The sequence below is a fragment of the Salmo trutta genome, chromosome 13, assembly GCF_901001165.1.
Source record: "Salmo trutta chromosome 13, fSalTru1.1, whole genome shotgun sequence".
NCBI classification, from domain to species: Eukaryota; Metazoa; Chordata; class Actinopteri; order Salmoniformes; family Salmonidae; genus Salmo; species Salmo trutta.
The window spans coordinates 66,971,693-66,986,698 of record NC_042969.1 but is presented as its reverse complement, the minus strand read 5'-3'; the positions used below and the strand labels follow the sequence as shown (position 1 = coordinate 66,986,698).

At 42.9% G+C, this 15,006-nt stretch overlaps 1 protein-coding gene across 10 annotated transcripts in view; it reads left to right on the top strand.

Annotated features, from left to right (window-relative positions):
- The window catches only part of LOC115206376 (neural cell adhesion molecule 1), a 108,544-nt gene that overhangs the window by 66,964 nt on the left and 26,574 nt on the right, over window positions 1-15,006 (top strand). For all 10 annotated transcript variants that reach the window (XM_029773238.1, XM_029773244.1, XM_029773240.1 and 7 more), the window contains exons 2-5: window positions 12,800-12,874; window positions 13,234-13,443; window positions 14,233-14,376; window positions 14,869-15,006. In XM_029773238.1, coding sequence (XP_029629098.1) covers window positions 12,800-12,874; window positions 13,234-13,443; window positions 14,233-14,376; window positions 14,869-15,006 — 567 coding nt within the window. The remainder of the gene's footprint in view (window positions 1-12,799; window positions 12,875-13,233; window positions 13,444-14,232; window positions 14,377-14,868) is intronic.

Sequence of the window (15,006 nt, the reverse complement as noted above, 5' to 3'; positions counted from 1 at the left end):
GAGAGGCATGAGCAGCAAGTAAATTCCCATCCACTGGCTCCCTCCCTAACTGACCCCTTTTGATGTAGCCAACTAACTGCACTGTCAGATTAGCTTTGGGAGGCTAATGTTTATTTTAAACCTGTGAGAGATCAGTGCAGTGGTTTGATTATTTTGTTAAAAAATGAAACCTTTTGTAAAATTCTCTAGAGCTCACGTCAAACACTAGCGATGTTGTTTCTTTGCTGGTTTGCAGTGACAAATGAAAGTCAGTAGCTACAAGCTAATATAACACTGAGTTGTTTGCTTCACAGCTAAGTAACAGAATTGCCCCCAAAAATTGTTGAGAATTGATGTCTTGTTAATTGATTTGTTTGAAAGGCCACCCACAGGGAGGTTTCATCCTCCTCGCCCTGCTGCTTTGTGATGAGATGTGTCCCAAATGGCACCCTGTTCCCTATATAGTGCACTACCTTTGACCTGAGCCCAATGGGTGCCATTTGGAACGCAGGCATGGAGTTCTGTGGATTACAGTTTGTTTGCCAGACCAGTCCTACAGACTGAAGATACTGTCCGGTGAATCTGTCTGTCCCTGTCCCTGACCTGTATGTGTAAAAGGAGGCAGTGAGGCACATAGATAATATGATTAAACCCAGAGCACACACTGCTAGTGGAACAAGACGGGAGGAAAGCTCAATGCAGAATCCTAATAACAACATATCTAGAGCCTGTATTCATGAAGCGTCTCAGAGTAGTAGTGCTGAATCTGATCTGGGATTCGTTTGTCACGTGTGCTCCCTCTCTGGCCTCTAGGTCACCAGACTGCCCGTTAAGGCGCACACCTGTCACCATCATTATGCGCATTAGCGCAATATGACACATCACCTCCTTGATTACCTGCCCTATATATGTCACTCCCCTTCGTTCCTTCAGCAGGTGTCATTGTTTCTGTTTCTTGTCTGTGCGTTGTTCGTGTATCTTGTTTTGGTTTATGTTGTGTTTTTCCATTAAAACTCCCTGAACTTGCTTCCCGACTCTCAGCGCACATCGTTACAGAATGACGCCTCACCAAAGGGAAGCATCAGGGAGTTGTTTTGTATATATCTCAATCTCTTTTTTCCATTTTGGAATTAAATATACCTTCCTGCAACCCGCTTTACCCAATGTGGTACGAATCTGCTATTTTTTTTACCTTATAACTGGAACCTCCATTAGGGGCTAGCCAGCTAATTAGCTACTAGCTATTTAGTCATTGTTAGCCACTGCTAGCTCTCTTTACCTTTAGCTCAGACTCTAGCCGCTTTAGTCCGGATAATACCTGCCAGTCTGCACAGCGTGATATCAGCCTTGATCATTTTGGACTGCTTTTTTTTCCCACTACATCACCGGATTCCTGCCGCAAGCTCTGGACCATTACACCGGATCCTCGCAGCTAGCTAGTTGCTACCGAGTGGCTATTGTGGCTAACGCCCTTGCACCAGTTAGCCTCGAGCTAGGCCCATCTCCCGGCTAGCAAACGAAGTACACCAACTACAATACCTCTCTTGTCAATTGGCCTGGACCCTTTATCGACACGGAGCCCTGCCGATCCATCACGACTGGTCACACCAGTATTTCTACTTGCACATCCTCATCTGCACTTATATCACTCCAGTGTAAATTGCTAAATTGTAACTACTTCGCCACTATCGGCCTATTTATTTCCTTACCTCCTTACTTCATTTGCACACACTGTACATAGATTTTTCTATTGTGTTATTGACTGTACGTTTGTTTATGCCATGTGTATGTCTGTTGTTTTTTGTCACACTGCTTTGCTTTATCTTGGCCAGGTCGCAGTTGTAAATGAGAACTTGTTCTCAACTGGCCTACCTGGTGAAATAAAAAAATATGTCTGTCACTCCCCTTTGTTCCTTCCCCAGGCATCATTGTGTCTGTTTCTTGTCTGTGCGTTGTTTCTTGTTTTGGTTTATGTTGTGTTTTTTCATTAACACTCACTCCCTGAACTTGCTTCCCAACTCTCAGTGCACATCGTTAATAATGATTAAGAGTAGGCTATATGGACAGGGTGGACCTGACCCTAGATCAGCACTCCTACTCTGATACGCTTTATGAATACAGGCCCAGAGAGGTGTTCTATGAAAACTAGAGGCTGAGAAAACAGGGCAAAGTCTACATATAAAGTTGACCTTCTCATCTGGGTCATAGTTTAGCTGATTAGCCTAAATCCCATTAGTAATGTTGAGCTCTTTTTCTAAAAAGTCACTGTATTCCTGGAGGAAGGACGCTCTGAGAGTGATGAAAATGTCACGGGCTGCAGAGCACAGCCCCCTGGGAAGCCAACATATGAGAGAGAGGTACAGTGCTGTGTAGGCCTATGACATCTGCCTAGACCAGGGGTTCCCAAACTTTTTTGCTTTGTGACCCACCAATTGAGGTGTCTTTTGATTCACAACCCAACATAAGAGTTGAGCAGGGGAAAAGTATATAGACATCCTTTTTTTAATACATGCTCACTTCCATTGATTGTTAACTTGTGGTGACTGAAGTTAGCTGAGGTTTGTAGTTGCTGTTTACAGAAAACTGAACCATATATTAAAGTTTCTCCTGGCTCATGATCTACTTTCAGGGTGAGGAACCATCTAACATCAAATTGTAAAATAGTGAACTACTCCTTTGAAGTACATTTCTTGCAATTCTACACATTTTGCCACGGAGCTGAAATATAATGTTGCAGTTTTAAAGCCAACTTTCCTGCAATTCTATGCATTTTTCCATGGCTAATCAAATCAAATCAAATTTATTTATATAGCCCTTCGTACATCAGCTGAAATCTCAAAGTGCTGTACAGAAACCCAGCCTAAAACCCCAAACAGCAAGCAATGCATGTGAAAGAAGCACGGTGGCTGGGAAAAACTCCCTAGGAAAAACTCCTGAGAAAGGCCAAAAACCTAGGAAGAAACCTAGAGAGGAACCAGGCTATGAGGGGTGGCCAGTCCTCTTCTGGCTGTGCCGGGTGGATATTATAACAGAACATGGTCAAGATGTTAAAATGTTCGTAAATGACCAGCATGGTCAAATAATAATAATCATAGTAATTGTCGAGGGTGCAACAAGCACGTCCGGTGAACAGGTCAGGGTTCCGTAGCCGCAGGCAGAACAGTTGAAACTGGAGCAGCAGCATGGCCAGGTGGACTGGGGACAGCAAGGAGTCATCATGCCAGGTAGTCCTAGGGCTCAGGTCCTCCGAGAGAAAGAAAGAAAGAAAGAAAGAGAGAATTAGAGAGAGCATATTTACATTCACACAGGACACCGGATAAGACAAGAGAATACTCCAGATGTAACAGACTGACCCTAGCCCCCCGACACATAAACTACTGCAGCATAAATACTGGAGGCTGAGACAGGAGGGATCAGAAGACACTGTGGCCCCATCCGATGATACCCCCGGACAGGGCCAAACAGGCAGGATATAACCCCACCCACTTTGCCAAAGCACAGCCCCCACACCACTAGAGGGATATCTACAACCACCAACTTACCGTCCGAAGACAAGGCCGAGTATAGCCCACAAAGATGTCCGCCACGGCACAACCCAAGGGGGGGGCGCCAACCCAGACAGGAAGACCACGTCAGTGGCTCAACCTACTCAGGTGACGCACCCCTCCCATGGACGGCATGGAAGAACACCAGTAAGTCAGTGACTCAGCCCCTGTAAAAGGGTTAGAGGCAGAGAATCCCAGTGGGAAGAGGGGAACCGACAAGGCAGAGACAGCAAGGGCGGTTCGTTGCTCCAGCCTTTCCGTTCACCTTCACACTCCTGGGCCAGACTATACTTAATCATAGGACCTACTGAAGAGATAAGTCTTCAGTAAAGACTTAAAGGTTGAGACTGAGTCTGCGTCTCTCACATGGGTAGGCAGACCATTCCATAAAAATGGAGCTCTATAGGAGAAAGCCCTACCTCCAGCCGTTTGCTTAGAAATTCTAGGGACAATTAGGAGGCCTGCGTCTTGTGACCGTAGCGTACGTGTAGGTATGTACGGCAGGACCAAATCGGAAAGATAGGTAGGAGCAAGCCCATGTAATGCTTTGTAGGTTAGCAGTAAAACCTTGAAATCAGCCCTTGCCTTAACAGGAAGCCAGTGTAGGGAAGCTAGCACTGGAGTAATCCTGTGTTCTTATGTTAAAACATAATTACTAAATCAATGGGGGCCTGTCTAGCTTATCTTTTTTATTGTAAATTCTCAAAGATTATAAGCTATTTTAAAATATATGTCCATCATCTTTTCTACATACTTTCTATTTGGTTTTAGTCGTTTTAGTTTACACTGAAAGCGTTTGTCCATCACAAAAATGTATTTTAAAAAAAGTTAAATAATTATCCCGCGACCCACCCGAACCCCTGCTGTGACCCGCAAGTGAGTCCTGACCCACAGTCCTGACCCACAGTTTGGAAACCACTGGCCTAGACTTTCTTCCTAGTACTAAATACTGAAGTTTATGGGCCTCTCAAAGAGGACAAACACTATGGTCATCATTAGTTCATTACCATACTCTATAGACTTTATATATATATATATATACACACACACACACACACACACACACACACAGGATGCCACCATCCTATGCTGCTGCTAAGTAACAGAGGGATCCCTAAGGGAATGTGGGATCTTGGAGCGGGGCATCAAGGAACTTGCCCTTGTAAAATAGAAAGAGGAAAGAAACCCTTGGGCTACTTTACTCCCTCCTCAGTTCCTAGTATGTGAATTGATCAGCCACTGCTGCAGAAACCTCTAGCAGAGCTCATTGTTACAGTATAACAGGATACAAAGTAATATATTGATTCATTTTCTGATATAAACTAACCCCTCCACTTTCTAATATTGGATGGAAATGCATGTAGGGCCTATTCAGAATGGAGATGCATTTTTTCATAGAGCCCTACATTATTAGAGACTGCCAGCTGTCAACTATGGGCTGCATGATCAGGCTGGATCCAAATGTGTCAATCCCCATAGCTAATGTGATATGTCACACTGCCAAGTCCTCTTGTGTTGGGATTCTTCCTGTGTTACTGTTTTACAGTATCTCTGTTCTATACCTAAAAAAAAGCTCTTACTGTACTTTGCCTAGATTTCCCTGAAGGCTATGAAGCTTAGCCTAGCCCTCACTGTTAACAATCCACTACATCTCCACATTCTCAGAGAGTCTGTAGACATGAGTCAATAGAACAAGTCTTAATTTGTTGTCTGGGAGATCAGGACTAGAATTATTCATTTCTATGTTGACGATAGGCTAGATCTCCAATAATGTGTATGCTACCCACGGGTTTGCATACTAGATTACATTATGAATACAGTTATATCCATAACAATGCTAATCAGTTGTACATGTCTCAAAGCTCACACACTCTCCTTTTTCCTCACTCTCTCTTTACTACTCTCTCTCCACTCTCTCCTCACTCCTCCTTCTCATCATGCCTCTCTCTCCATCTCTCTCTCTTTTCCCCTCTATTTCTCTCTCTGATGGGAAAAGGCTCCCCTGATTTACAGCGATGAAAGCCTTTTCAATTTAAAGGAAATCTTAGATCAGCCAGGCAGACAGTATTTTCAGTGCAGTCAGTGAGGACTCACTGAGTTGGTTTTATCTTTTTAATCATCCATTTCTTGGTATGGCCCTAATACAAGCCTCTTGTTTTATATGGAAGGGGGGTTCCTATTAAAGGGATAGTTTGGGATTTTGGTGATGAGGCCCTTTATCTACTTCCCCAGAGTCAGATGAACTTGTGGATACCATTTTTATGGATGTGCGTAGTTTGAAGGAAGTTGCTAACTAGCATTAGCACAATGTCTGGAAGTCTGTAGACTTTCATTTATTTGAAGTGAACTGTTGGTAGGAAAACAATTAGTATGCCCTCAATTCATCGCTCTCTATGTAGTGGAGCTACTGTGAACAGAATCTATTAGAGTTCGCAGTTCGGAAGTATTTAAATGTGTGAGAAATCACAACTCTGGGTAGACGACAGCAGTGTTTCTGTACATCTATTAGTGCGATGGGGAATTGGGGGTGGTGCTATGTGCAGTGTAGTGGTACTATGTGCAGTGTAGTGGTACTATGTGCAATGTAGTGGTACTATGTGCAGTGTAGTGTTGCACGTTATACCAGTACCACGGTAATATCACAGTACTAAAACATCATAATACTTATAATACCAACATTTTAGAATACCGTAGTACCGTTTCTACTGATCTAAAGAACCTGCTGGTGCCTGTTATAAAATGTTTATAAAGTCAGTTGAATTTAAGCAACGGCCACTAGTTTATTATATGCGCAGGCTCATTAATATCCACTTCAATTTTATGTGCATATCATGTCATGTGTGGCAGCTGTAATCAGCCAGCTGCATTCCCTACCAGCCCTCACTCACCTGCATCTCTCTGTCCGGTCTTCATGCACATTTATTCCTCCATCATTTCCCCCAAAAAGTAATTTAGCGTGAAGGCAAGCAGGGATGCAGACCCAGATGAGTCTTCTGTTGTTAGAATTATACATGTTACATTGGAGCAATGCGCAGACCGAGCAATGTTGATGCAATGTATCATTCAATCTCCTGTTATAAGATCACAGGCCAGTCTGAGTACACTTTGCAAGTTCACTGTCATGCAGCCTCTGAGTGCCAGAGAGGGGCAATGGAGCACCAATCTCGACAGGCATGTTTGCAGAATTTCAGCAAAGAAAACGTATTGTCGCTAGCTTAAAAGTAAAAAAATGATGACTCATATTACCAGAGATGCCTTTGTTTCTTTCTATCTGGATTTGCGCCCATTTGATATCATTTCACAAACCATGTCGCGGCCATTTTAAACTAATCCTGGGTTGCTAATTATTGGTTTGATAATAAAACAACGTTGTTCAGTAATGTTACCTAGCTAGCTAACAACCTGCTAACTGGACAATAGGTTTAGGAAAATGTGATTGGCACAGGAAGAAAGGAAAAAAGTCTGCTACTCATGAGATGTGCTTCAAACGTAGGATTCATATAGGCCTAATGTAAGCCTGAACTATATCAAAAATATATTTATTTCTGGTGCTTCTTAAATTCTGTTTGGTGCCTAACATTTTAAAAGTTGGGAGCAGTGTTTGTATGTGTGGGAGAGAGAGTGGTGTGTGTGTGTGTGTTTATGAGACAGAGAGAGTGTGTAAGGAAGGGAGGAAGAGTGTGTGTGTGTCTGTGTTAACTCAAGAGTAAAGAAGATTTAATGCAGTGTTTTCCCCTTACTGCCACAATGACATGCAGATCATTATGCAGTGTTATTTCTCCTTACTGCCACAATGACATGCAGATCATTATGCAGTGTTTTCTCCTTACTGCCACAATGACATGCAGATCATTATGCAGTGTTATTTCTCCTTACTGCCACAATGACATGCAGATCATTATGCAGTGTTATTTCTCCTTACTGCCACAATGACATGCAGATCATTATGCAGAGTTTTCCCCTTACTGCCACAATGACATGCAGATCATTATGCAGTGTTTTCCCCTTACTGCCACAATGACATGCAGATCATTATGCATGTACTGTATATTCCTTACTCCCATTCCTCCAGTCAAATCACAGGTAGGCCTTTACAAATATCAGGAAATCAGCTATTCTCTGCATTATTCTATTGTACACTGAATAATGTGAAGTTAAATTCAGTGTGTTGTATTCAATGTGAATTTCAGCGCTAGGTTTTTTAGTAGCACATGCGCAAAACGTTTCGAAAACGGGAAAAGCGTCCTGGGGAAGGGCCGAACAGGACGCTATGCCAACTGATTCACCTCCCTTCGTGGTATCGCTATACTACTCAGTATCAGGATATTTGGCCTGGTATCGTATCATTAGTAAAATGTTGGTATTGTGACAGCACTAGTACTATGTGGAGAGAAAATCTTTTGGGACTCTCATTATTCTGTCGTCGCCGTGTGTTTGCCATGCAGCAGGAGATGAAAAGTGTTGTTACGCATGAATCATTTTATAACAGTTGCTTTTAGTAGATGAATAATGTTGAGGCAGAGCGCTATCATGCTCTTTCCATGTTGGCAGATTGGACAAGCTTCTCTGCTCCACTCCAGTGGTCTTTCCTTACAGTAGTGAAAGGGAGGGAAGTGGTTAATGGATTATTGAGCATACACATAACCATTGGCAGTATCCATAACCAAAACTATACACTGCCCAGTTGTGAAGGGGACTTTTGTTTTTGTTTAAATCACATGGAGTTATTGTATCACACTGTAGGCTGGCAGGCATCATTGATTTCTTGGAGCAAAAAAAACAAACATATTTTTTTCAAACTCCAGTGGTTACCTTCTTTAGCCTAAAGTCTGCTGTGTTGTTGATCATTGCTGCTGGGCTGACCTTATTTCTATACAAAAACAATGCCAGCAAAACAGAGAGGAGATATGCTTGTCTGGGCCATACATAATGGGACTCACTGGCACTGGCACTGCTGAAGCAGCCCATCTCTTCTTCTCTCTCTCTCTCTCTCTCTCTCTCTCTCTCTCTCTCTCTCTCTCTCTCTCTCTCTCTCTCTCTCTGTGTGTGTGTGTGTGTTTGTGAGATAACATTTATCTACTAGCCACTGTGCTCAGTCAGGGATTGACTGTATACTGTATTTGGATCTAGTCTTAAAGCCCCCTATCTACTGTAAACTATAAATTGTTCTCCTCTTTCAATCTTACATTGGTTTCAAGTTCCCATGGTCAGAGAAGGCTTTATGATAACTTACAGTATCTAGAGCCTATCTTTTCTCATGTATTAGAGGCTGATCCCATCTCTCTCAGAAATCTGATTGTGGGGTGCCTCAGCAAATTGACTCCCCCTAATCCAGTCTACTGCAGCCTAGACAGCCTGACAGCCAGATCCTTAATATCACCCATCTGGTAATAATACCCTCCACAATTAGGCTTATTTACATTTCAAAAGCAAGCTAATCTTGCATGCACTAATGGATAACCTCCATGATACCTAGCTACCGTTGTTTTTTCATTCTGTGCTATGTGCTTATACTGGATGACAGAGTGATATAACCTAATCTTACTGAACATCTGTAGCTAATACTCTGCTGGTCATATGAAGCTCAGATGTTTGCACACAGAGATACAGTATGTATCACAAGGGCAAGGATTACATGTCTCACCAACCAGACATGCATATTTAATCTACTGCTTGGTACTTGAGGTTAGTTTTGCTTGGTTTATGACGTTTCTGCCTGCCCTATATTGGAAATGACTACTTCCAGAACTCGCTATTCTTGACGGTGGAGACCCCATTATAGCCATGCAACTTCCATATGGGCTGGCCCAGACAGAGGCTCCTCAGAGAAAACTAGCTAGTGCAGGAGCCCTTTTGATAGGTCAGGGCTGAGTCCCAAATGGCAGCCTATTCCCTATATAGTGCACTACTGTTGAACACGGCCCATAGGGAATAGGGGGCTATTTGGGACGCAGACAAGGTCTCATATTGGCCCTCAGACAAGGTCTCATATTGGCCCTCTCACCAGGCTCCTCACAGCATCACTCGGGATAACCAGACGAAAGGCTGGTGAATGAGACGATAGCTGCCTGGCCTCGGAGGGCTGTCTTCTCCAGTCGGAAGTGGGTGGTGCTGATGGTGTGTGGAAGAAAGCTGAACGTATGAATCTATCCTGTGAAGTGGAATGGAGACAGACATTTGTTATGAGTATACTTTCTGCTGTGATGCTGTTTATTTCAAAACAGCTCTATGTAAATTTGATTTTGATGTGTCTTAAGTTCTTCTTCCAAGTGTGCGAATTAGCCATGGGATTCATCATACTGAAAGCTGCGTTATAAGTAGCGTGTTTTCCCCATAGAATTGATATGAAGTTGATTGGCACAAGGTTCTTCCAAGGGTAGGCTACACAGTTTGTGTAACCAGTTTGCTTTCATGCCGCTCGTTGTCTTAACGATTCCAGGATACTTTGTGATAACTAGCCCAATCTGATGATGCATGGTTCTTCGCTATCTGGAGCTCTATAAATCTGATGATGTGTGGTTCTTCACTATATGGAGCTCTATAAATCTCATGATGTGTGGTTCTTCGCTATCTGGAGCTCTATAAATCTGATGATGTGTGGTTCTTCGCTATCTGGAGCTCTATAGATCTGATGATGTATGGTTCTTCGCTATCTGGAGCTCTATAAATCTGATGATGTGTGGTTCTTCGCTATCTGGAGCTCTATAAATCTGATGATGTGTGGTTCTTCGCTATCTGGAGCTCTATAAATCTGATGATGTATGGTTCTTAACTTCTATCTGTAGCTCTATAAATCTGATGATGTATGGCTCTTAACTTCTATCTGGAGCTCTATAAATCTGATGATGTGTGGTTATTCGCTATATGGAGCTCTATAAATCTGATGATGTGTGGTTCTTCGCTATCTGGAGCTCTATAAATCTGATGATGTGTGGTTCTTCGCTATCTGGAGCTCTATAAATCTGATGATGTGTGGTTCTTCCCTATACGGAGCTCTATAAATCTGATGATGTGTGGTTCTTCGCTATCTGGAGCTCTATAAATCTGATGATGTATGGTTCTTCGCTATACGGAGCTCTATAAATCTGATATCAGAGCTGAGCTGACAGTGTTACAAATTTGAAGTGCCATTTCCAGAATGTTATTTCTCTGGGTTGATGAATTTGGCTTATATGGTTGGCAGACAACATCTCACATCAATCACCTCTGATGCAATCATATATTTTATAGGAAATGTCCAAAAATACAGATTGATATCCAGGCTGTATCACATCCGGCCGTGATTGGGAGTCCCATAGGGCGGCGCACAATTGGCCCAGCGTCGTCCAGGTTTGGCCGTGGTAGGTTGTAAATAATAATGTTCTTAACTGACTTGCCTAGTTAAATAAAGGTAAAAAATATATATAAAATATGCTGCAGTCCTTCAGTAAGGGTTTGCCCACTCTTCTCAGCACATTACTATCACTAGGGAGATGGTTGATCTGTATTCCCTTGTCTTTAAAGCCTTGTTCACACTACAGGCCTTATTAATGCTCAAATCAGTTTTGTTTTTCAAATCTGTTCTGGTATTCTGACTGTTCAAACAGCAAGTTACAAGTGACTAAATCGGATTTATGTGTTCAGACTGACATGGCTACGCTAGTTGACATAGTAGTGGCGAGTGTGTGTGCACTCAGAAGTTGTAGTGTAGCATCTAGCAAGCTAAGGTGACAACAATGCCTGCCATGGAAGTCTCCCTGTTGCTTTGAATGTTCATAATCATAGTGTAAGAACATTTGTAAAGCCTCAAACGATAAGATGATCTGACTTTCAAAACGAGTCGGTTTTGGCTAGCCACAGCAGTCAACTAGTTAACTAGGTAGCTGTTTAGCCTGCTAACACATTCCCTCGTTGTTTGTAATCAATTAACAAGATAGTTAGCTACCACACGTTCTTGTCAAACTGTTAACAGTATAGCTATAAAGCAACAAGATATACCAAATAACAGTCTAGATATCACTTAAGGGCAGATAAATCCGATATGACCGTTCAGACACAGGTCACATGGCCAGGAATCTGATTTATATCTGATTTCAAACCACCTACGAAGGTGGTTTGAAATGTGGTTTGAAACTTCTGATTCCATGTGCTTTTTGCCTGTTTAGACTGCAGGAAAAATATGAGATTCTAATAGGATATGCAAAGAAAATGGATTTGAGTCACTTCAAACTACCAGTGTGAACAAGGCTTTACTCTGCAGGTGTCAGCCAAGTGCATAGTCTTACCGTGGTCTTACCATTCAATAAAATAAAGTCTCAATCGATCTGCCAGAGGTGCTTCTCTGAGGCCTGAGCCATGTCTTGGAATAGATTTCCCCCCTTGGCTGCTCCACTGTCAATAAGAGCAGTAAAACCTTACCTAACTACCTGCATGCTGAGATGGAGGCTACTGTATCACCTTAGGCATGGACAAAGTACTTTCTCTCTCTCTGCAGCCCGTTCTCTCTTTGCTGTGTTTTGTTTACCATTTCATATGTTTTCTACTGGTTCATCCGAGCATGGTGTACAGTAGGATGTTGCTGCTGTAGAGGCGTCCAGGCCAGCGTCCCAAATGGCACCCTATTCCCTATATAGTGCACTACTTTTGACCAGAGCTACGAGCCCTGGTAAAAAGGTGCTATCTAGAATCTAAAAGTGTTCTTCGGCTGTTCCCATAGGGGAACCCTTTTTGGTTACAGGTAGAACCCTTTTCGTTTCCATTTAGAGAACCCTTTCCACAGAGTGTTCAAAATGGAACCTAAACGGGTTGAATCTGGAACCAAAAAGGGTTATTCTATGAGGACACCTGAAGAACCCTTTTTGGAACCCTTTTTTCTAAGAGTCTAGTGCGCTATATAGGGAATAGGGTGCCATTTGGAACGTACCCCAGGTGAACCAGAGAAGTAGCCTATGTCCATGTGGTTGCAGTAATAAAGCCTACTAACTTCCTAATGTGTCTGCCATGATAAGCTGTGGCAGAACTGGTGGTTTCCATGACAGGCTGCTGTGCTAGCAGAGAGGGTAAAGACACTACTGCTAAGGAGTGAATGAAGAACACTGAGAGACACAGGCACAGTGCTCGAATTATACATTTTAAGCAGCGCTGTAGACATAAGCTTTAATATCATATGTCATTAATGAAATGTTCTCTCTACACACACACACGCACACACACGCGCCCACACACACACACACACAAACGTAACATTGCTTCCAAGTACTCCTCTGTCTAATGTCCCTATTTTGTTCTCTTCTCAGTTTGTCTGGAAGTGGAGATCACCCCCACCCAGGGAGAGATCAGTGTCGGAGAGTCCAAGTTCTTTCTGTGTGAAAGTAAGCTTGCCCCTGTTTCATTATACTGTAGTAGACTACTGTCTCTTTGGAATTGTTTGGATCCCATTGTGCAGTACTGATTATACACTGTGACCTTTTGTGTCCTGTCCTGATATGCTGTGTGTAGACCACAGGTGTCAGGCCACTAGACAGGAACAAGGTAGCTGTAACCTTCTCTAGGATAACAGAGTACTATTTCTTATAAGGTGTATAGGTTGTTTCCTAGGTTGATAGCCTTCTTTTTGGCTCTTTATTTGTCTCGTTTAGAGATCAACATTGTGATAGCGAAATGTTTGATCGTAATGATTCTAGTTAGATACAAAAACAAACACATGTAACCGTCTCTTGTCTCTGTGCAGTTGTTGGGGTAGCAAAGGAGATTGACTGGTATTCGCCGAGCGGAGAGAGGATAGAGCCCAACAAACCAGAGATCACCGTAACCCGAAACGACGAGTCCTCGTCCACCCTCACGCTCTACAAGGCCGGGGTGGACAGCGCTGGAACCTACAAGTGTCTGGCCACCAACGGAGACCAGTCAGCGGAGGCCACTGTCAACGTCAAGTTCTACCGTAACCTACTCCTCCTTCTTCATTCTCTAGGGATGTGTCCAAAAGGGCAGCCTAATCCCTCCCTATAAGGTTCACTACTTTTGACAAGTGCCTATTCCCTATATCGTGCACTACTTTTGACCAGAGTCCCATTGGCCCTGGTCTAAAGTAGTATACTATTTAGGGAATAGGGTGCCATTTGGTACACAGACTAGATGTCTCATTCAAAACCAGTGTGTGTTTGCATTATGACATAGTATAAAAACTCAGGGGGATGTCCTGATCACAGAGCGTTAAATTGTTATATTAAGAACCCTAAGCTGAAATGTTCTTAACCTTCAGTATAGTTTTGAAGGAAAAGCTCAAACTTTTTATTGAGGGCTTGAGGGAAAAATATCTTTATTTTCTGTTTTTCAACTGGAGATGGATTTTTCATCAGTTCAATAAACCCCTCCAAAGCCCATTAAGACAAGGCCTAATGTCTGTTGTGCATGTCTTCTGACTAATGGTTTCTATAGCTAAACACCGCCAAGCATCAGCAGACGTCCATCATCTAAACCCTTTATGGTTTCCCACAGGCACAACATGCTAATGTGTTTAGAATAAAGGCCGTTAAGAGGCTGAGGTGTAGGGGAAAACAGTTAAATGAACCCATTGCTATGTCTCAAATAGCACCCTATTCTCTATGTAGTGCACCCTATGGGCCCTGGTCAAAACTAGTACACCATGTAGGGTGCCATTTTAGACACACCCATTATGTTCTTCATGGTTTTAAATGGTTGACTAACATTCTTGTATTTTGTCCTGTAGAAAGGATCACCTTCAAGAACGCCCCCTCCCCCCAAGAGTTCAATGAAGGGGACAACGCCAACATCGTCTGTGACGTCATCAGCTCCCCTCCCCCCACCATCATCTGGAAGCACAAAGGAGCTAAGATTCAGATGGAGAAGGATGGTGAGATAGATGCCATTTAGCCTGGAGTAGGGTTGCACAATTCCAGTAACTTTCCCCAAATTCCCATGTTTTCCAGAAATCCCGTTTGAAGGTATCAGGATTTCCTGCTTAAATCTAAAAGCAGGATTTGTGGAAAACCTGTGAATTTTGGTAAAGTTATCAGAATTGTGTAATGCTAAAGGGTTCCTACATTTTTCCTGTTTCCTTTTCCACTTTCCCCCCCCCCCTCTTTGACTGTCAGCCTTGTCACCCGTTGTTACTCAACTATGTCAGAAAAGTCCCTATCCAGCTGTCAGACAGTGTTCCATTTGAGCAATTCTTTGACAAATATTATAAATGGTGGGTATGAAACTGTTTAAACACTTTAATTAAAGAATTTACATAGAAAGTGAGATTTAGTGTTAAGGGGTCTCTGTCTGAAAAGCCCTTTCTTATCCCTCAATCAGAATACTCATACATTACAATTTAATTCTGATTTGATCCTTCTCTCAGTCCGCTTTAAGATCCTACCCAATAGCCACCTGCAGATCCGAGGCATCAAGAAGACAGACGAGGGGTCGTACACCTGTGAGGGCCGCCTCATGGCCCGGGGAGAGATCGACCTCAAGATCATTAGGGTCATCGTCAATG